This window comes from Aspergillus udagawae (genome assembly GCF_001078395.1).
Source record: "Aspergillus udagawae IFM 46973 DNA, scaffold_3, whole genome shotgun sequence".
NCBI classification, from domain to species: Eukaryota; Fungi; Ascomycota; class Eurotiomycetes; order Eurotiales; family Aspergillaceae; genus Aspergillus; species Aspergillus udagawae.
Genome location: NW_025091266.1, coordinates 1,130,051 through 1,152,343, shown reverse-complemented (window position 1 = coordinate 1,152,343; position 22,293 = coordinate 1,130,051). Strand labels below are relative to the sequence as shown.

General features: G+C 53.9%; 4 protein-coding genes across 4 annotated transcripts; 3 read left to right on the top strand and 1 right to left on the bottom strand.

Annotated features, from left to right (window-relative positions):
- Positions 1-711: 711 nt before the first annotated feature.
- On the top strand, positions 712-2,050 carry Aud_004263 (uncharacterized protein; the record flags this gene model as incomplete). The annotated part of the gene is made up of 2 exons (XM_043289203.1): positions 712-995; positions 1,114-2,050. 2 exons carry the CDS (start codon positions 712-714, stop codon positions 2,048-2,050), a joined length of 1,221 nt encoding a protein of 406 aa, XP_043145138.1.
- Positions 2,051-3,440: 1,390 nt separating this feature from the next.
- Aud_004262 (uncharacterized protein) lies at positions 3,441-7,291 on the top strand (the record flags this gene model as incomplete). The annotated part of the gene is made up of 11 exons (XM_043289202.1): positions 3,441-4,215; positions 4,268-4,320; positions 4,387-4,883; positions 5,193-5,456; positions 5,515-5,541; positions 5,602-5,965; positions 6,224-6,282; positions 6,330-6,556; positions 6,633-6,750; positions 6,804-6,895; positions 6,975-7,291. 11 exons carry the CDS (start codon positions 3,441-3,443, stop codon positions 7,289-7,291), a joined length of 2,793 nt encoding a protein of 930 aa, XP_043145137.1.
- Positions 7,292-8,159: 868 nt separating this feature from the next.
- On the bottom strand, positions 8,160-19,813 carry Aud_004261 (nonribosomal peptide synthase; the record flags this gene model as incomplete). Its single annotated transcript, XM_043289201.1, has 2 exons — positions 8,160-11,657; positions 11,732-19,813. 2 exons carry the CDS (start codon positions 19,811-19,813, stop codon positions 8,160-8,162), a joined length of 11,580 nt encoding a protein of 3,859 aa, XP_043145136.1.
- Positions 19,814-20,652: 839 nt separating this feature from the next.
- Positions 20,653-22,218, top strand: Aud_004260 (cytochrome P450; the record flags this gene model as incomplete). Its single annotated transcript, XM_043289200.1, has 1 exon — positions 20,653-22,218. One exon carries the CDS (start codon positions 20,653-20,655, stop codon positions 22,216-22,218), a length of 1,566 nt encoding a protein of 521 aa, XP_043145135.1.
- Positions 22,219-22,293: the final 75 nt, after the last annotated feature.

The following is a 22,293-nucleotide window of genomic DNA, read 5'->3' as shown; positions in this document are numbered from 1 at the left end:
ATTCCCGCGGAACAACTCAATCCTGGGTGATTTTCCTGCTGGATGCCAGTCATATTGGCGTTTATGCCTATTACATCGCTCACCTCTAAGTAGTAGGCTTGGGTTGTGCAATTATATACTTGGTCGTTCTTCGTCCCTATCGGCTGCTAGTAGGCGATGCTTTGAGATGTCTACTTTCCACGACTTGCAGTGCCTGGGACATTCCAACAACATCACATCGCCCGTGAGTGATAGGGAGTTGGGAGTGCAAGGCATGATAATGTATCATTCGATTACAAGCACACCTTTTGGGGCCGAAATAAATCCTCTATATTTGGCTCTTGCCCATCAATTGCCCCGTCAGATCTGAGTTCTATAGACTCTATAATTGTACCAACGCGCCCTGGGGATCATATGAATAGATATTTATCGTCTAGCTTGGAGAAGAGAGTCAGTACAACCTGTGGGGGCCAGTCTGTTCAGTCCCCGCAATAACCGCGGTGTTCCGCGGCGTTTATACTAGAGCCCTAATAGATATTCTTTTCACTACCCTATAGACACAACAACATGGAGGGCGAGGAATCAGGACTCTTCTATAGAAGTAAATAAATTTCCAGCAAGCCCTGGACGGTGTCCGCGTCACTCTTTTTCACTCCCCCGCTTTGTTCACAATAAAAGTACTCCAGCATCCCTGGCCCGACTTATCCTTCGCACCACATACCCCCTGTTACAATGGAGTCACCAAAGTATTACGAGAGCAGTTCTGGCCTCTCTCAGATGAGCGACACGAAGGAGACCATTGGCCGCCCGAATCCCTCACAAACGATCACTGATCGCCTGCAACAACAACTGACGATCGGTTCGAGCCATGGAAGTACTAAGAAAGACAATCGACCTTTAACCATCGGGGCTGGAAAGGCGTTTCCACCGCCGCTGACTGACCCAGAGAACTATGTTGTTGACTTTGATGGGCCCGACGATCCGGAGCACCCCTACAATTGGAATTTCGGTTTGAAGTATGCCCCATCGCGTGCTTTGGTGCGGTGACGTGGATTCTGACAATATCCTGTGCTATCCAAGGCTCCGTATTTCAGCAATTGCTTGCCTTGGTACATTCACAGCTTCATTCACTAGTGCGATCTTTGCTCCAGGAGCTGGTCGTGCAAGCAAAACATTCGGGGTGGGCCCTGAGGTTGGCACCCTCGGCACGACGTTATACATTCTCGGATTCGCATCTGGTCCGTTGATCTGGGCTCCTACATCCGAGTTAATAGGGCGACGATGGCCGTTGACTATCGGCATGCTGGGCGTTGCTATCTTCACCATTTCCGCCGCAGTTTGCAAAGATATCCAGACGTTGATTATCTGTCGCTTTTTTGCCGGGCTCTTCGGTGCCAGTCAGCTCTCCGTGGTCCCCGCGGTGCTATCGGATGTCTATAATAACGCCCAGCGTGGCACTGCTATTACCATCTACTCTCTCACTGTTTTCGTGGGCCCCTTTAGCGCACCGTTCATTGGTGGCTTCGCCGCATCAAGTTCTCTTGGCTGGAGATGGACACTATATATTTCTGCTTTTATGGGCTTTGCCAGTGTTACTCTATTTATCCTCTTGCTGAAAGAAACTTATGCGCCAATTTTACTCGTTGCAAAGGCAGCAGCGATTCGACGACAAACATTCAACTGGGGTGTCCATGCAAAGCTTGAGGAGGTTGAGGTTGATTTTCATGAGCTGATTCAGAAATACTTCACACGTCCGCTGAAGATCCTTATTACGGAACCGATTGTCTTGTTGATTTCCCTCTATATGTCGTTCATCTACGGGCTGGTGTATGCGCTTCTTGAAGCCTATCCATACGTGTTCGAGTCCGTCTATGGAATGAATCCCGGGGTCGGTGGTCTTCCATTTGTTGCCCTTATCATTGGCCAGCTCTCAGCATGCGGATTTATCATTACACAGAATTCGACTCACGCGAAGAAGCTTGCTGCGAATGGCAAGGTTGCAGTCCCTGAATGGCGCCTGTCTCCAGCTATTGTCGGTGCTCCCGTGTTCACTGTTGGCATTTTCTGGTGAGTTCCCTATCTGGAGACAGTTGATAGACCGCAAGCTTACGCATGTTTCGAACTGAAGGTTTGGTTGGACGAGCTTCACTTCTCGCATTCATTGGATGGTTCCAACCGCTGCAGGGGTGCTTATTGGCTTTGGTGTCTTATGCATTTTCCTCCCCTGCTTCAACTATCTCGTCGACTCCTATTTGCCTCTGTCAGTCTTGATCTAATGCCGTCCGTTACATGTCGCTGAAAACTGATTAATTGTTCTTCCAGAGCCGCGTCAACCGTCGCTGCAAATATTATTCTCCGATCCGCCGTTGCGGCCGGGTTTCCGCTGTTTTCAAAGCAGATGTTCGAAAGATTAGGAGTGCAATGGGCGGCTACTCTACTCGGCTGCCTGGCTGCAACTATGATCCCCATTCCTCTCGTCTTCCGAGCCTATGGGCCGTTACTGAGAAAAAAGAGCCAGCTGGCGCCATGAATCCATGGGCTCGTTGCCATCACCGCATCAATTACGATCTAGCGGAACACCTTTTGGGCTTACCTGTCTTCCAAGAATATTGGGAATTTTAGCATGAACCGTATATATCATGTGTTGGAATCAGATATCAACAATATACCACCTGTTATGTACAACATGAGGGGCATCCTGTTCATAGTCTCGCAATACACATCGTTCTCCGCATTGTACATATTCCAGATCCCAGGTCTACAATCTCATCTTCGAGGAAAGATCGAGTAACTATCTCTTGGAGGATGGAGTGGAATGATATCGTGATATTGGCTACCTAGAACTCGCTAGGAGAGCAAAAGACGGGGCTACCTATCTGCTAGGGTAGATAACCCTACGCGGACGAACGTCGGGCCGTCAGCCCTGGTGCGACTCCTACAAGAATAGCGACACTCCACTTTCGCGCCGTGCCGCCATGCCACCGTGCCAGGCACAGCCGTTGAGGACACTGTCGCGTGACACAGGCTGTTCAATGCCGCATTTTTGCCCCTATGCGGGGAATCGAACAGCATAACTCAGCTGCATCAGAGTCATATGTGCGGGGGTAATGGAATGCTGTTTCGGCCAGGCCGCTGTTGTAGAATGCCATTGCTGTTTCAGCCATGGGACTCCTTTCTCAGATTTGGCTTCCGTACCTGGCAATCTTTAGCAAAATTACTTATAATTAGATATCTGTTGTATATACGATGGCGCAATCTGCCGAGGCGGACTGCTTCCGAGTTCCTTTTTGCGGCGCAGGCAACCTGCAGCATCATTCACCACTGAAATGCTCGGGCTGTATAGCGCCCCCACCCAAGTCAGCCTAGTCTGTCCAGATAATTTCCACATAAAAAGGTTCTTCCCGCAGTCAGATTTAAGATCTATTATCAAGAGTATATACGTACCTACTGAAGCCAAAACCATGCGCGACAACGGTGCTAACGTCGACTCCACGGATGGTCCCAGGACTCCCGTGAGGAGCCCCAGGGCCTCATCCAACCCTCTTCAGGACCATGTTCTACCCTCTACCGAGTTCACCTTCTCCTGCAGCCCCTCATCTGCAGGTAGGTTGACCCCGGTATCCTCCGTAGATGGCTCGCTTGATCCCCAAGTCGAACACCGCTCCCTCACACCAAACACCCAGTCCCTCTTCCAGAACTTGCGCCTGAGCGAAACCATGAGACCTCAAAATCATGGCTCTGAGTCTAGCCCTAGCAATGGCCCAGGAGAGTCCCGGCTGACCCCAAACACTCATCATACAACCTACCGGGACCTCTACAATGCCACTCCTAGTCCAGGGGTTGCTCGCTCCACGGAGCCGACCCAACGGCCACCGCGGACGCCAACGTCTCCGCTGGGCGTTGTGAACGCTCAATTGCAGAACCTGAACGTAGCGGACTCGGGGGATTCGGAAGTCAGCGATTCAGATCATGATAACGATCCTGAATCAGACGATTATCTCTACAATATCCGCCAGGAGGAACTGCCCCAGGTGCCTATCTACGACATTCGGCTCCAGAGTGCTCTGCGAAACGTGAGAGGCCAGCTCGCAGACCTCGCGCAAGTTATGAGTAGGCGCGAGCTGGCTCAAGACCCCACGACCGCCTTTCATGAATTGTATAAACAGACGCTCGAAGCGAGCGGGTTCGCGTATCCCGCCACGCGGACTGTTGGGTTTATTGGTGACTCGGGAATGGGTAAGCTGTGGGCTCAGGCTGCGAGGAGATCAAAGGCTAATCAAGCCGACAGGAAAGAGTAGCCTCATCAATTCTATCCTTGATCAAGAGGGGCTGGCTCGGTCGGTAAGTCAAAGTCTCGACTTTTCGGCGCCCGGTGAATGATTTCAGGTACTGATTGCAATGTCCCAGAGCGGAGACGGAGCTGCTTGCACCACCGTTGTTACAGAGTTTCGAAGTGTGAACGAGGAGCACCCGCAAAATTATACCGTCGAAGCCGATTTCATGGATAATGCCGAGATTCGCGAGCTTCTAGAGGAGCTCCTCTCAAACGTCAGGAAGTATTACACAGATGCCTACCGGGAAGTTGTTGACGCAAGAGAACAAGAGCACATCAAGGCTGCTGCCAAGAGAGCCTGGGACACATTGCTCTCACTTTTCCCTAACCAGCCCGGACTTGATCTCGACTTCCTTTCTAGGGACGGAGAAGATGCGGTAGAGTCTATTGTGACCACATTGGAAGAGTGGGCAATGGCTGGTCTAGACCACCGTCCTGGTGGGCGCGACAGTCTTCGGTATACCGTTGTGGCTCGCCATGCCGATGAGTGTATGGAGCAGTTGGATAATCTCATGGCTGATTCGAGGGACGGCGATAGGCCGGCTATATGGCCTTTCGTCAAGTTGATCAGGTTTGAGAGAGAACCCAGTTTGCTGAGTGGGTTTATGCGAGTCTAACGGCGACTAGGGTCTATTTGCGATCGCCGGTTCTGCGCACTGGTTTAGTCCTGGCTGACCTCCCTGGTAAGGCATTTCTGGCTCCGTATCATTTTACATCGAGACTGACGTACGTTCAGGGTTTCGGGATCTGAACTATGCTCGAGAACGAGCAACAGAAAGGTATCTTCGTCACAGTTGCGACGAGGTGTTCATTGTTAGTACGATCATTCGTTGTACGACAGACCAGTCGATTGGTGATATCATTCGCCGATGTGCACAAGGTCAACCGATACGGATCGTTTGTACTCGTTCAGAGGCAGGCTCCCCGTTCCCAACCTAATCGGACAGGAACTAACGGGCCAATTCCAGGATGTGGATGCTAAAGAGACGGCACGGACATCCTCTGCGGGTGACGCCAGACATATCCTCGATCTCGACAGCCGAATTCAAGCCCTCGAACAAAACATCAGGCATACGCGGTCCCGTCGCCGACAAGCTAGCGGAAGCAGAAATCAAAATCTCGCTGCGGAGGAAACTACCCTTCGGTAAGTTAGCCTGACCTATTGCGGTTGGGACAACATTCTAACGATGGTATTACCAAAGCGATGAGAAAGAGGCGCTGGAATTCGAGTAAGTCGACCCCTTTTTGTTGCACGGGTTGAGATTTTGTGCTGACCGAATGCTGGTCAGACTGAAGCGCTTCCTCATTTTAAGACGGAATAGACGCGTAACCGAGGCTTTATCGCGTGCCTGGAGAAACCAAGCCCGAATATTTTGCGTGAGCAACAAGCTCTACTCAGACCACCGTACAAACGATCCCGAGCAAGCCAATGGATACCTCGAGCTCAGTGGTATCACGGAGCTTCGTCGCTATTGCCAGTCAGTTCCAGCAGATGCGCAGCTTCGTGCAACGGAATCATTTCTGCAAAATCAGGTACCCGCGCTTCTAGGTTCTCTAACTCAATGGGCATTAGCGGGTTCTGATTCCGTTACTGCAAGTCGGGCTGAAGTCCTGCGCGGTGCCTTGAATGAAGCCGAACAGACTCTCCAACGGGTACGGTGACTGTCTTCTCGCGCAGCCGCTTCCTTCTTTATCCCATCGAGCTTTGGAACTGCTTTGGTAGCTTTGAAGTGATGGTCAAGAGAGCATGATTGCTGACGCCTTTTAGAGCATTGTCTCTCCTCGATCGTGCCTCCGCCTTGCGCAGAACAGTCTAGAGCGAGAGTTTAATGATTTGATTGTACAAACTATACGTCCGTATCGAACCTTCCTTTAGCTTTTCCGAGAGGTTTCATAGTAACCCCAGCGCAGGCCGCTCTCGGAACAATTGGAGAGATCATGCAGTCGGCGCGAGCAGGGAGTGGGCAACTGTAAGTCAAAGAGACGAATGAAATGGCGTACAATTTTGTACTTATAGGATCTGCCAGTGGCACCATTCGACGTACGCCGCATGGTGTCGCAACTATGGGACGCACCAAACGGCGAAGCAAGAGTATCGCTGCTGGAACGAAGAAATCCTCGGTCAGGGAAGTGATCAACTCTCCACCAGATGGGATGCCATGCTTGGTTGGCTTGAAGAGAAGAGAGATGAGCTTGACGAGGAGCTGTCTAGTATGTTTCAGAACGTTTGTGACTCGATTGAAGGTAGGAGTTCCACGTTTCAACCAGCCTCAAGGACGGCGACAGACCCAAGCTTTGTTTGGCTGACCACGCTCGTTAGAACACCATGACATAGCACCGGAGAGTCTGGGAAATTTGCGCTTGAATATGGAAACGCGGCAAAGATGTATACTGGACGCCATCCATAGCTCCTTGGATGACCTAATTTATGCAACTGAGTATCTCACCCACGGCTTCTAGCTAACTCAGAGCATGACTGACCTGCGATCAGGAAAATCGAGTCCGACGCAGTAGGCGGACACGCTAGCTCCTATATTGCGGGCGTCATGCGTCCGGTGTATAACACCTGCAGGGAACAATATGGTATGATATCGAGAATCCTAGATTCTCACATTACTCTCAACCACGTTCTCTTGTACTAACCATGCACTGCGAACTCTAGGAACGGGCAGTGATGCCAGACGCAAGCAAGCCATGAACCGACATCTTTCATCCTCTGCTTTATTTTTGCAGTTCGCCAACACACTGACAGGTGACTATCGTGAGCTTATTGAGAGGACTTTTGCTCAGCTCGATCAAAAGCTTCGGGAAGAGATCGCGAGTATTACTAGGGATTTGCGAGCTTCACTCACAGTAGAGGGACAGACATCGGAGGCTGGGCAGGACCCCCAACACACAGAAGAGTTAAAGCGGAGGGTGCGTGTAATCCAAGACGCATTGGTTCATGCCCAAAGGGTTATAAGGGAAGTTCGGCAGTGATGGTAGAGTCAGAATGAATGCAGTCATTGTTTCTTCCTTTGTAATACGGTAAGATGGTATATTTGGGTAGAGGTTCTTATGCAATGGTATTAGCAAACAGTGTCTTAGATGCTATTAGGGGCCTGTGGTGTCACCACTAAGGCAAGGCACCTGCGAGGACTTGGAGTTTTATGAAAACATTAAGTAAAGCAAGCAAGTTGATAGCTGCTACCTGGGTTTTTATCTCATTTGCTGCATTGTGCTAAGACGCCTAGTTATCACCTCACACCAAAGAGCTGACCCGAAACAGAAATTGCTAGCGGTCAGGTGAAGGGTCGAGTTAAAGGAAGAATATTATTACTATCTGTATGCAGGCCTACTTAATTTTGCCTTTTTTTGAGCTACTTAAGAGCCTGAATCCCGAGGATACCCCTTCACTTTGTTTTTTTCCGCCCGAAGGATCAGCATGCTATTAAAAATATATTAGAATTTTCTCTACGATATGCATTCCGTGCGGAATAAAGATGAAAGGGGAGTATGAGGAAGGCATGTTAAAAGTATTAGATAAGAAATAAAATGCATTGGGTTATTTTCATAGAATAGGCAAGCTGAGGCACACTTTACGCAGGAAGCTGTATACAAAATAAGTGTTGAACCCATTCGATGCCGGTCGTATTCCGTACAGGGGTGAACCATGCCTGAACATTCTCAGAATCCTGGCATAGGGTTCTTTAGCAGGCATCTGTTTTTGGAAAGCTAATCAACTACGTTCTAAGTAAGTTAAAGAATATACCAATTCAGCGCTTGGCAACGTTTGGACTGTAACTCATGGTGATTTGCTTTGATTCTACCCCCCCAGGTAAGCCACCGCCATGATAAAATGACCTGCTCAGCCAACTAAACAAATGTCCTTCGTCCACGAGGACAGTGGTGTGTCCATGTCCGTGTCCAGTTTCCGAACAATTCGAACCAGTCCGTCGACTATGGCACGCGCCGTCTCCAAGGCCATAATGTGAGTATTACTCGCGAGCTCGAGGAAGAACGTATCGCCTTGGGTGTACGAGACCATGTGTATGGACGTGGGCACGAGATGAGGGTTTTGGAAAAACTGCACGCGCGATGCGCCGCCACCAGGAACTCGAATATCCGGGTACTCGTCAATGTTCTGGTGTTGGATCGTCGACTCAAAAAAGGCTGACCCTGCGGAGGCGGGCCAGTCGGTGCAGTTCTGTATGATCTCCTTGTAGCCAAGGGAGTCTGCTTCCCCGACGGCGAGGAACTGCTCCTGAACGGATCGCAGCAGGCCAGCTGGCGTCTGAGACGATGATGTGAGCTGCTTCACTCGTACGGGGATATAGTCAAGACAGCACCCAACAATCTCCTCGACGCCTGGAATTGCCGAGTTGCGGCCTGCCACCAGGTGTCCGTAGACGACGTCGTCTTGGCCAGTCAAGCGTGATAGGAGCAGCGCCCATGCAGCGCTCGCTAGAGTTGCTGGGGTGATCTTGTTCGGAAGGCGGGGGAGCTTTGTCTCTGCGCGAAGATGAATTGCCTTTAGCTGGGGCCTTTCGAGAGCTCTTTGGGCAAGAAGCTGTTTGTGCAGACCAGTCGGGCGTGCCCCTTGTAGCAGCTCTGTCCAGTAAGACAGAGACTGGGACCGTCGACGGGAGGCATACGACAGGAACGTGGAGAACGTTGGGGCCGCAGGGTTTGCCCCATTATTGCCGTTCATGAACGACTGAACAATGGTAGGGAGGCAAATGCCGTCATACTGGGCATGGGAGATGCGAATCACTAGGCGCATGCCGTGCCCCTCGCGTCTAAGAAGCACTACAGCGAGAGGAGGTTGAGTCGGGGAGACCGTGTGAGCATCACCGAGGCAGAAGTCGCGGAGGGCTACGTCAAGGTCCTCACTGACATCCTGCACGCGGAAAGGATGCTTGATCTGATTGAGCACGACCTGCCAGAGTTTCCCTCGAAGCCACAGGAAACAAGCACGAAGGATGGGAAACCTGTCCAAGGTCTGATTGCAGGCCTCCTCCAAGAGAGAGACGTCAATATCGGCGCTCAAATCCAGGTACATGTAGTTCGCAAAGCGTCCGCATGTCGTCGCATCAACGGCGCTGTGTCCTTTGACGCAGGTTACGGGATAGATCCCCTCTACGAAGCACCTTTCCTGGACGCTGGTTACAGGCCAAATGTCTGCAACGTCTTCAGAGCGGAGCCCTAGGTCCATGGAGTCGACCTCCTCCAGGAGAGCTTTCCTTGTGCAGGAATCAACGAGCACCGCCTCGTCAGGTTGGCCAACGGTCTCTGCCCCATCCAGATCCTGTCCACGCACCAACGCTGCCAGGGTCTCGTGGCGGAAAACGTCTGCAACCGTCACATTCATGCGAAGCTTGCGAGCCTCGCTGACGAGGCGCATGGACGAAATAGAGTCGCCACCCAGGCGGAAGAAGCTATCGTCCAAGCCAATCGTGTTTGCACCGATATTCAGAACCTTGGCCCAGATATTCTGCATCATCTGCTCTGCTTCGCAGGTAGGCTGCCGCTTGGGCCCGCATCCAGCGGTCCGCACTTCTGCAAGCTGCTCCATGGTAAACTGGGCTCCTATGTGCCGCAGTCGTCGCCGGTCAGTTTTGCCCGTCGCCGTCATCGGGAGCCTGGACAGGGAGAAGATAACCGATGGTATCATGTAGGCTGGCAGGTGTTCGGCCATCTTGCCCTCCACCTCCGGTGGGACAGGAAGGATCTTTACGGCAGTACCAAGCTCGTCTCGCTCTGTTGGCTTGTCCTTGAGCTGGAGGAATATAACAAGCAGCGAGCTATCCCCTTGCAGCTTAATGACATCGGCCACGACGTGGGTTGCCTCTGGCATGTACTTCTGGAACCAGTGCTGGACCTCCCCTAGTTCAACCCTCTGCCCGCGGATCTTGACTTGAGTATCCTGCTTGCGGCCGCTAAACACCAGGTCGCCACTTGCATTATACCGTGCCAAGTCGCCTGTCTTGTAGAGTCTGCCGTGTCGGCCTGGGTGCTTGCCTGGAGAACCCGCGAGCAGCCATGCAGGGTCCTCAATGAACGCTGCGTCAGTCTTGCCCTTGTCACCTAGGTAGCCGAGACCAACCACGGGCCCCTCAACGAGGAGCTCGCCAATGCATCCGGGCGGCAGCAGCAGGTCATGGTTTTCGGGGTCAACAATCCAAGTAACTATCCCGGCTCCTTTGCCTATAAGTGTGGCCTCCTCGGCGCAAGACTGCCGCCAGTTAATGGTGCTGAAGTTGCATTCAGCAGGTCCGTAGGCATTCACAAGACGTGCCTTGCCCCACCATCGTTTCGCGTCATCAATGGAGACTGCCTCTCCAGCCAGAATTATGGTCTCGATTTGAGGCACCGTAGCTGGATCTATTTGACGCGCCACTGACGGTGTCAGATCGACAAGCGTGGCCTTGAAATCCACCATGGACCCGCTGATGTTATCCCGCAGATCCTTCTCTTCTGGGATACATAAGCATCCTCCTGTAGCGAGTGTGGCGAAGATGTTGTGAACTGAGATGTCAAAGGCGTACGATGCAAAGTCGAATACTCGGGAACGTTCGTTGAAGCCAAGGAGGTGCGACTGGTGCCTCAAGGCCGAACAGAAATTGCGATGTGATAGTACCACGCCCTTTGGCGTGCCTGTGCTTCCCGATGTGAAGACAGCATACATTGGCGCGGACGGGGTCTCAGGACGCAGAGTCTGCTCCTCCGTGATGGTGCGCTCGAGGACACCAGGCGACTCCGGTCCAACCTGGATAACCGTCTGCAACAACCTCGAACTGAGATCCAAATTCGAGGTTGAAGACAAGATGACCCCTGCTTCTAGCTGCTGGACAATAGACCGGAGACGCTGCTCAGGAAGTGAGGGACTGAGCAGTGCAAACCCGGCGCCAGCCTTGAGCACGCCGAGAGCAGCGACAGGCGTCCATACGGATTTTTCAAAGCATAGGGGAACCAGAGCGCCAGGTCCAACCTTCATGGACGCGAGGTGACGCGCAAGACGATCCGCAAACCTGTCGAGCTCCTTGTACGTCAGCTCGCCGTCCCATGCAGAGACCGCTGCTGCATCTGGCCGCCGTCTGGCTTGCTCTTCGACGAGGCTGTGGACAAGCGTCTCCTCTGCCCTGGGCACCTCTGAATTCCAAGCCCACAGCTGCTCCAAGTCGTCCCCTGGTAAAATGTTCACACTGCTGACTTTCTGGTCAGGATCGCGGACGAGCGAGAGCACAGTGGCTCCCAGGGCTCTCGCAACCCGCTCGGCCTCGTCGCTTGCTATAAAACCAGGCTTGAAGCTCAGCTCAATGGACACGTCCGTACCGTTATCACGGACGCTCAGGGAAATGGGGTACTAGAAGTGATGAATGTTAGAATTGATCGTATTTTCACCCTTTTAGCGTAGTTAATGGTACTGGATATATCTACCTCTACTGGATCGTATCCGCCTCGCTCCTGTATGGTGTGTCCATCCGCTGATTGACTGGGCTGCTTGATATCTCGTTGGAAGCTCAGGATGCTGTTAAACAGCCCCGATGAGCCTACGTGAAGGGCTTCGTGAATTTCCATTAGCGCAGTCTGATGTGACAGGCTGTTGACAAAACCTGTTTGCGCTTCCCGCAGCGTCGCAATGACCGACTGGTCTCCGCGAAGGTGCACACGATAGGGTATCATGCTAATAACAGGCCCGAACATATCCCCAACCCTGTCAACAGGCACGTGGCGACCAGATGCCAGGTTTCCAAAGCAGGGGGATGCGCTGCCCGTGTAGTGATGCAGCACCAGGGCCCATGCGGTCTGGATGACCGAAGCTGCTGTGACTTCCCACTTGGAACAGAAGTCGTGGATCCCAGATGCGTCAAGCCCCGGCACCGCGACTATGAAGTCCCGTGTCTGCTCGCTTGCTGCTGCTTCTGGGCCCGGAAAGAGGCATGGTTGCACACCGTCCAGGTACTTGACCCAGAATTCCCGGTCAGCATCCCGTGGCCGTGTCTCGACGTATCTGATATAGTCGCCGTACAACGGACCATCCGAGGTAAGTGGCCCGTCGTATGCTTGCCAGAAATCGTGAAGCAACACACCCGTGGAGTGCCCATCCAGAATGGCATGGCTCAGCTCGAAGCAGAGATGGACGTGCTTCTCGTCGATCCTCGAGAGCGACAAGTGGTGCTGGGGGTCATACTTTCCATACTTCAAGCCCAGCTCGTGGTCTCCGTTGAGCTCACGGTCATAGGAAATACTAGGTGTAGAATTTTTCAGGATAACATGCATTGTCCTGCTGGTTCCAGGCATAATGTCCACCAGCACAGCACGAAGGAGCGCGTGTCGCCGCACGACGGCCCCCCAAGCCCGCTCGATCCTCGCTAGGTCAACACAGTCACCGGGGGCCTGGGTGGCTGCGATTTCAAAACTGAGCATAACCCGATAATCGCTGGGGGATTTGCCTTGGGCAACGAGCAGTCCCTCTTGCAAGCCGCTGCAGGGGTAGATGTCCTCGATTTCTTGCGCACTCGTGATGCCTAGTTGGGGCATCACGACAGACTGGAACTCGTGCATGTCCGCGTAGGACGTGAAAGCCATGGGAAAGTCGGATAGGGTCCATTCCGATGGCCTGTCCTTCAGTAGTGTACTCAGATGCGTCAACGTAGCTTCATACGTGTCCATCCAAGCCTCGATCAGATCGCTGTGGTGCACGCCGTTGGGATAATCGAGAGACATGGCGAGTCGACCTTTATCCATGTGGCCGTTGAATTCGAATAGTGCGAAACGGCGCAGCTTCGACCAGGACTCAGGAGAGGGGCACTCTGCTGTCGAAAGTCTCTCGAAGAATGAGCCATCTCGTTCGAGCTGCTGGTAAGAGCCAGCGAAGTTGAGCAAGACCTCGACGGGGAAGCCGGCAGCACTAGTCGCAGCCTTGGTCTCATCTGCGAACATGGATGTGAAGTATGACCATCCGTTCTTCGGCAGGCTCCTGACAGAGTCCTTAGCATGACGTACAGCGTCCAGCAAATCCACAGCTGTTGTTCTACTTGGCGTGAACGCAGGAAAGATGGTGGTGAACCAGCCCACCGTGCGAGAGAGGTCAATGCGGTCATCCCATGGCTCGCGGCCATGGCCCTCATTGAATACCGTGGGCGGAGGCCGGTCCACGAAGACGACGGAGAAAGAATGAACGAGAGCTGCGATCATAAGCTCGACTGGTCGTGTGCCAAATGCCTCGTTGCAGGCGCCCATAATCGCGGCGCTGGACGCCTCATCGAGCACAAACTGTCTTGATGCAGTTGCTCCGTGGACATTGTCTCGCATATCCAAGCCCCAGTACGAGGAGGAGGAGGAGGAGGAGGACGGCGGCCGGACTGGACTTGATGCCGCTTCCTGGGAATCGAGGTAGTCGGCTGCATATTGTGCTTGGAGAGAGCACCACGTCCGGAAGCTGGTCGTAGGAGCTGGGGGCAGTTGGTGTCCAGTCAGAAGCAGCTCGAACTCTTCGAGTAGGATGCGCCAGGAGACAAGGTCGATGACCAGGTGATGTGCTGCAATGAACAGGCTTTGGCCTTCGGCGTCGTCGAACAGCACGGCCGCGAGAAGAGGGCCGGTCTGAATGTTGAGCCTTTCGCGACTTCGACGCATATCGCCCGCCTTCGTCGACCTAGTGGTGGCCGCTGTGCCCAGCACCTGGCAAAGGTGGAACGAGGTATGTATATCGTCCACAACGCGCTGCTTCCACCGACCCGGACTTGTCTGGGCGAAGCGAGCCCGGAGCATAGGATGCCTCGCGACAATCGTCGCAATAGCCTTTGCCAAACTGGTCAGGGAGATGCGCTCGCGCGGCTTCAGCAAAAAGCTCTGGTCGAAACACCACTTTGGATCGGGCTGTGTCGCTACATAAAGATGCTGGATGGGGCTCATGCCGAAGGGCTGGCCGTCCTCCTCGGCGCCAGCAGTATCCACGTCGAGCAACTGATGCTGTGAAGCGGAAGCAGCTGCCGCCAGCATGGAGATGGTCTTGCTGCGCATGATGTCTGCTGTTGAGATGGTCATGTTGAACCGTCGCGCAGCCGCTGATGCCTGCATGGCTGTGATGGAGTCGCCACCCAGGTGCAAGAAACTGTCGTCCGCGCCAATGCTAGCGGCATCAATGCTGAGCACGCGAGCCCATATCTGTTGAAGGACACGTTCCGTCTCGGTAGCCGGGGCACGCTTGTTGTTGCTGGGGGAGGACGCGTTTCGCAGGTCGACAAGCTGCTGGAGGGTGAAGCTGGAGCCAATCTCCCGCAGACGACGCCGATCTAGCTTTCCAGAGCTGTTGAGGGGAAAGTTGTTGAGCGAGAAGTACGCGGTGGGAACCATGTAGACCGGCAGACGTTTCGAAATCTCATGGTCCACGTCGGCCGGAATGCTCATGACTTGGGCCGCTGGGGATGAGCCTCCATCGTCAACCACAAGGAATGCCGCCAGTGTTGGCCTTTTTTGGCCCTCGCCATCGGTAGGCACAATTACCTCGGCAGCAACCTGTCTGGCCAATGGGATGCAGGCATGGACGTAGTGTTCCACCTCTCCCAGCTCGACTCTTTGTCCGCGGATTTTGACCTGTGTGGCATCCTGGCGTCCGACAAAGACCAGGCTGCCGTCGGGACTGTACCGCACCAGATCGCCCGTCTTGTACAGGCGCCCTTGACGGCCGGCGTGGCCTGGGGCACCGCGCTGAAGCCAGGCTGGATTCCGGATGAAGGCCGCCGCGGTCTTTTTGGCATCGCCGAGATAGCCAGAGCCGACAAGGGGCCCCTCGAGCACCAACTCGCCAACATCGCCGATGGGGGCCAGGTGGTTGTCGTTGGAGACCTGTACTACCCAAGTGTTGACGCCGACACCCCTGCCTATGCTGGATGCGACGACACTGTCCTGGTCGATGGCTGCGGCGGTGGTGATGGGAGTGCATTCGCAGGGGCCGTACCCGTTTCTCACCTGGGTCAATTCAGCCCACCGTCTTGCATACTGGGATGGTAGCGCCTCGCCGGCCAGCATCAGCGTCTGCAGCTGCCGAATAGTCTCGGAGGGGAGGAGGCGCGCGGTTGACGGGGTCAAGATGGCAAATGTGGCCCGTAGTCGGTGGATGGATCCCGCAAGGTCATCGCTTCGATCAGCTTCGGAGGGGATGCATAGGCATGCGCCGTTCGTCAGGGACTGCAGGACGTTGAACCAGGAAATGTCAAACGCGTACGAGACGAAGTCGTATACCCTCGCCGTGTGCTCGATCCTGCTGACACTCGAGGCACGCACATGCTGGATGGCGGAGCTGAAATTGGAATGCGTGATGACAGCCCCCTTGGGCATCCCAGTGCTACCGGACGTGAAGGCGACGTAGAGCTTGTCCGATGGATTCACCGGTAGAAGTTCCCCGGCTGCATGTGTCCGGCTCAGTTTGTCTAGAAGTCTCTCGTCGACTACGACAACCGGCTGGCTGCTCAGGCGACTCGCCAACTCGCGGTTGCCTGATGATGACAGCACGAGCACCAGTTCGGGCTCCGTCTGTTGCACGACTGTACGAAGGCGCTCCTCTGGCTGGGTCGAGTCCATGGCCACTGACGCTCCCCCAGCCTTCATCACCGCCAGCATCGCCACTGGTGTCCAGCGGGACTTCTCAAAGCAGAGAGGCACAAGCCCTCCTGGTCTAACACCGAGGCCAGCTAGATAATGTGCTAGCCGCGTCGACGCTTCATCAAGCTGACCATATGTCCACTCCCCGTCCCACGCGCACACGGCAGGAGCACTGGGCTGGGATTGAGCCCTCTGCTCAAACATGTGATGGACACACTGCTCTGTGGCTGTTGGAACTGCATGGTTCCATCTCCAGATCTGCTGCAGGTCCTCAGGCGTTGTTGTTTCGACCTCTGAAAGGGACAGGTCTGGACTGGCCCGATCTAGCTGGGAGACCACATGCCCCAACCGCCTCAGTAGCTTGTCTACCAGCCATGGATCTATCATCCTCGAGTCGAACGACGCTGCGACGGTTGCCTGATCCACCCCGAGTTGCACGATAAGCATCAAGCCGTATGAATCAAAGCGGCTTCCTCGATCCAGCTCGTTCCTCCACCTACCAAACACGTCTGAGGTTCCACTGGCATCCGGCGGCTGCACCACGAGCAGGGTCTGGAACATGCATGCTTGTCGTGCTCCAGGGCTAACTTGGGCAAGTCTGTGCAGCCCTATCTGCTCATAGGCAATCATGTCCGTTGCCTGTTCTTGCACCGCATTCAGGTAATGCGTAGCCCTGTCACTGTTGTCCCACTTGACGCGTACGGGGACCGTTGCAAAGGTCGGGCCCGTCATCATCTCGATGCCCGCAAGCGGTGCGTTTCTTCCAAATAGCGTGACCCCAAAGACGACGTCCTCCGTACTGTTCATCCGACCAACAAGCAAGGCCCATGCAGCGCGTATAATTATGGGCGGCGTAACGCCCAGGTGATTGCTCTGAGACAGTGGGAAGGAATGTTCAATGGATCTATCTGCCGTGGGCTGCTCGATGTGCGGTGGGAGACTGGGGAAGGGCGTACACTGGCAGTCATCGTAAGCATGGCGCCAGTAGTTCTTCACCGTCTCCTCGTCCTGCTCCTTGACATATTTGATGAAAGCTTGGAACTGCGGCCCCTGTTCGATTGGCTCATCGCGCGCGATACTGTTAACAGCGTTCAAGACGAGGGGCATCGACCACCCGTCGTAGATCGCGTGGTGTGTTGTCCACACAAACCACTTGGTGGTTCCCGTGTCATCTTTGACCAGAGCGTAGCGTACAAGCGGCTGGCCCAAGTCCATTGGCTGCTTGATATCGAAGTCGAGATAGTCGTCCAAGGAATCTGCTTCAATCCAGTTTATAGGCGTGTCGACCACTATCTGGACAAGGCCAATGCGGTCATGCTGGACTATTCTGGTGCGAAGAATGGGCAGCTGGCGGACGGCTTGCTCCCATGTTGCACGCAGCTTCTCGACTGAGATTCCAGGAGACAATTCAAGTACATTTTGCCCGATATAAGACCCTGGACTCATTGACGTCAGGGACATTAAGCCTTCTTGCAGGGGTGTGCACGGATAGGCATCGAGTATATTGGTGCGGTTATCCATATGGCCCAGCTCGTACTGACTGTAGATATCCCCAAGGACAGCACCCAAATCACCGCCAGCATCTATGAGGCCAAATGGCGCAATGAAGTGCGGAGCCTGGTCAATCAGGGGTTCATAACGGATCTGGTTGACCAGCTCATGCAGCACCGGATAGCGAAATATGTCGGCGACGGTCAGTTTCATGCCCATCCTTCGAGCCTCGGTCACCAATTTCATAGCTGAGATCGAGCTGCCGCCCAGATGAAGGAAGCTGTCGTCCAGCCCGATCGTGGAGGCTTCAATGCCCAGGACTCGCGCCCAAATTTCCAGCATCTGCCGCTGTGCTTCCAACGTCGGCTGCCGCACAGCATCAGCATCCCGCACTGTGGTTCGCCGGCCTTTCAGGCCCTGGATGAGCATCTGCCGGTCAATCTTGCCGCTCCTGTTGAGAGGCATACTGTCCAGAACTTCGATCGCCTGGGGAACCATATAAGCCGGCAGCTGAGACTTTAGCAGAGCATATAGCTCGTCTTGAGCCTTCCGCATCCTCTGTTGCCACGATAGCTGATTCGTGAGCGACTGCCGCACTCCCTCCTCGATTTCTTCCGGCTGCTCCTCGGCTGCAGCGTCACGCAAGGTCACGAAGCTGACAATGCGGGACTCCTGCCCGTCTTCGCGGTGCAAGACGGCAACGGCCTCATCTACACAGGCATGATTACGAAGTGTGTGCTCGATTTCCCCCAGCTCCAGCCGCTGACCTCGGATCTTAACTTGAGTTGCCTGCTTCCGGCCAACATATTGCAGGTACCCCTCTTCAGTGTATCGGACCAAGTCACCCGTTTTGTAGAGCCTTCCACGGCGCCCCGGACAGGTTGACGAGCCACGAAGCAGCCACACCGGGTCCTCGATGAAGGCATCCGCAGTCTTTGCCGGGTCATTTAGATACCCTCGACCAACAAGAGGGCCTTCGAGCAATAACTCGCCGGCGCATCCTGGCGGCAGGAGTATGCTATCGTCTTCCGGATCAACTATCCAGCTCACCAGTCCCACACCCTTTCCGATATGGACGGCCTCTTCTGGGCTCGCGGCGCTGTCGTTATCGTAGTTAATCGTGCTGGTTGGTGTACATTCGCAAGGCCCGTAGATGTGAATGATCTGAACCTTGCCCCACCAGGGTTCGATATCCCGAAGATGCAGGGCCTCTCCTCCGAAAATAAGTGTCTTGACTGTAGGTATCCTATCTGGGGATAGCACGTGGGCAATCGATGGGGTGATATCAAGCACAGTGGCTCTCAATGATGCGATGCTTTCCTCTAGATTATTGCTGCGGTCTTCGTTGCTGGGGACGCATAAGCAGCCGCCAGCACTCAGAGCTGTGAGCACGTTGCTAACGGACACATCAAAGCTGTATGACGCAAAATCGAATATTCGTGAATGCTCGCTGATCCCCATATTCTTTACCTGATAGTGGAGAGCCGAAGCAGCGTTCGTGTTGGTTATGAGGACGCCCTTTGGCACGCCAGTGCTCCCTGATGTAAAGACTGCATAGAGGAGCGAATCCGGAGTGGCTGGATGGGGTTTGGCTTGCTGGTTCGTCTCCTCAATGCCGTCGAAGCCGGTGGCTTTGAAGAAGCTCCATTCGAGGACGATTGCTATTTGTGCCAGCCGCGAAGTCATCTCATGATTAGCAGCTGAGGTTAGAACCAAGCTGGCGTTGAGCTGCGTGATAATGCCCTGCAGGCGTTGCTCTGGAAGGGATGGATCAAGTAGAACAAAGGCACCGCCGGCTTTGATGACCCCAACTAGGGCAACGGTAGTCCACATAGACTTTTCAAAGCATAGGGGCACGAAGGTATCCGGTCCAATCCCAAGGCCAACGAGCCTCGATGCTAACTTGGTGGCAAGCTGGTTCAGCTCGCCGTGGGTCAACTGCCCGTCCCAGGCGCAAATAGCGGGAGCATTAGGCTGGGCTTGGGCTCTCTTTTCAATCAAGTCACAAACACGCTGTTCTATTGCTGCAGGGACAGTGCTATTCCACTCCCAGATTCGTTCTAGGTTCTCGGGCGTCATGTCGATGTTCGTGGTTTGCGTCGAGGGGCCGGGAGGTTGACTCCCTACCAGCTCAGACGCCGACGATTGCTTTTCAGATGACGCAGGAGCATGAACTGGTGCAAACTCCCCATGTAAATGGGGTTCCAACCGGTGGTCAGTTTTGCTCTGCCTCAATGGGGGAGTCGGACTACCAGGCACGCTGGGACCATCGACTCCATTTGCTGAGGAGATGCTGCCACCTTTCCTGCCTGTGCCGTTTGTAAAATCCATCGCGACGGGCAAATTCGTATCGGAAGGAGGCTTTTGAGCTTCGTGAGGATATTCTGGGTCTCCAACTCGATCAGACTCATCGGTGGTCATCTTCGGCAGCGTTAAGGCGGAATGATCTTAATGGCAACTATATCTCACAGAATGCAGAAGGTCAATTTTCTGGTGTCCGTATTGCGGGTGGTGTAGCAGAAACTGGGCCTTTACCTATTCATCCACGAGGTTTGTTGGCCAGCCACTGCATGGTTGATCCTTACTCTGTATACGATTCCTGGCAAAGTGTCGCATAGACATCCACAACCTGCCCTCAAGCCTGGGCCAACCTGTGTGGATTTCGATTAGGCTAACCAATCAGAACCTGTAGTATAGACGGGGTATAATCAATTATATTACGTATAAATATAAGTAAGACATGTTGGCGGCATGACTGAGTCGTGCTTGTGATGGAGCATCCATGCACAGCATTTGTTGGCTAAACAACTCCGTGGGAGATCTTGGTATAGCATTGCCGGTGATAGAGAACCCCGCCTTCAGCTCTTCATCTGAGGCCATCGTTAGCCAATATAACCACTGGCCGGGAGCACGATCGTCCTTCGTTGTCCATGGTGATTGGATCTCGAGACTTTGATCAGCTTTTCAACAGGGTCTTTTGTAAGGTGGCATCCTGTAGCTGCCGGGATTTTCGTGTCTCCTGCAGCAGAATGGATCGCTGTGTTGCGGTCAAGAGTTTGCCTTCATGCTCTGTTTACCAAGGCACATAATTGGAGTAGTTTTATGTATTATGGAAGAGTCATGGAGATGGCGTCGCTAAGCAAGTCCCTAGCGAAGGGGGTCAGACGTATCTTGATTGTCCGTCCATCACGTCTATTCTATTCTAACCAGATACTAGAACTAACTGAACCGACTACGTGCTGTATTGTCGCCAGTCAACAATGCTCTTCGCAGCGCTGGAACTTGTACGGGAATGGCTGCCCTTCCTCAGAACTTGGTTCTTTGTGGCATTGGCAATCGTATCCTTGCTTACCCTTGGATGGTTACTTTATCCCCGTCGTGGATTCGGTCGTCATGTCCCCGGGCCCTGGCTACCCAAGGTTTCTGGTCTTCCTCTAGCTTGGTATGACATCTGGAATCGCCGAAACGACCATATTCTTCAATGGCACCGGCAGTATGGTCCTGTTGTGTGCATCGCCCCGAACGAGGTCTCTGTGGCCACGCTGGAGAGCACAAAGGACGTCTACAGCACAGCCCTGCGATGGCCCAAGAGCAACTACTTTGACCATTTTAAGGGATATGGCAAAAATGGCATGCGGTCCGCTTTTGCGACCAAGCCCTACGAGGAGCACCGGGCAAAACGGAGGCTAATATCGGCCTTTTATCAAGCTACGACTATATACAAGCTACCACAAATCGAACAATATGTGCAAGAGTGTTCCCGAGCAGTCCTGCGACAGATCCAACATGGGCAGGGGGTTGACGTCTACAGTCTGACAGACTGGTATGCGCTTGATATCATTACGTACCTGGTCTTTGGACCTGACTTTGGTTCTCGTGCCGTCGAATCTACTTGCCCTGAGCGCGACATTCTCGCCCTTCTAAAGCACCAACAGTTTGTCGGTTCGTTCCGCATCCAGTATCCGAACGCCTATCACTATCTCTCCAGCATATTCGCGAAGCTCATTCCGCGCCTGCGTTATCTACAGGCAGACAGTGAGTTCGCATCGTGGTGTAAGCAACGCACACTGGCGGCAATGGAGGCGCCCCGCATATCTGATTCTCAATCTCTCCTCCGACATCTCCTGGAAATCCGCGGGAAGGATGGGGAAGAGGAAAACCAGCAGCTCGACCGGGAATACATCGCCGCCGAAATCCTCGATAACATCAATGCAGCCGAGGCCACGGTTTCCGTGACGGCGACGTATCTCATCTGGAGATTAACAGAGGCCCCAGAGTGGCAGCGGAAGATACGCAAGGAACTGACGGCCTTGCCCGTGCAGCCTGACGGCTCATTGTCCTTTGCCGACCTCGACAGTCGAGTTCCTTCGCTCGAAGCTTGTCTGCGTGAGGTCTACCGTCTGCATCCCGCCTCCAGTGGACGAGCCGAGCGCATCGTTCCCCAGGGTGGCCATGTCCTGTGCGGAGTCTATCTCCCACAAGGCACCATCGTTTCGGCCTCCGTCGTGGCTCTTCACCGGGACGAGCGTATCTTCCCCGATCCTGACCGATTCGATCCGGGGAGATGGCTCGACGCGGACCCATTGACGCTGAAGATGCGAGAGGCACAGCTCATTCCGTTCGGGTATGGCGCCAGGATTTGTTTAGGCAAGGCGCTGGCAACATTGGAGATCAAAGTGCTCATTGCAAACTTATATCTCAGGTACGAGACTGTCATGGGCAGTTCGACGACTCCGGAGTCGATGAAGCAGTGTAGTACCCATGACGCGGTGCCGAAGGCCCTGAAGTGTGTGGTCTGGTTTCAAGAGGTTGCTGAGGAGGTTTAGCTAGATAGATTTGAAAGTGTCCTTTAAGTATGGCAACCCAGTCCTAGCATTAACTTCATCACCCAAGAGGGGGGG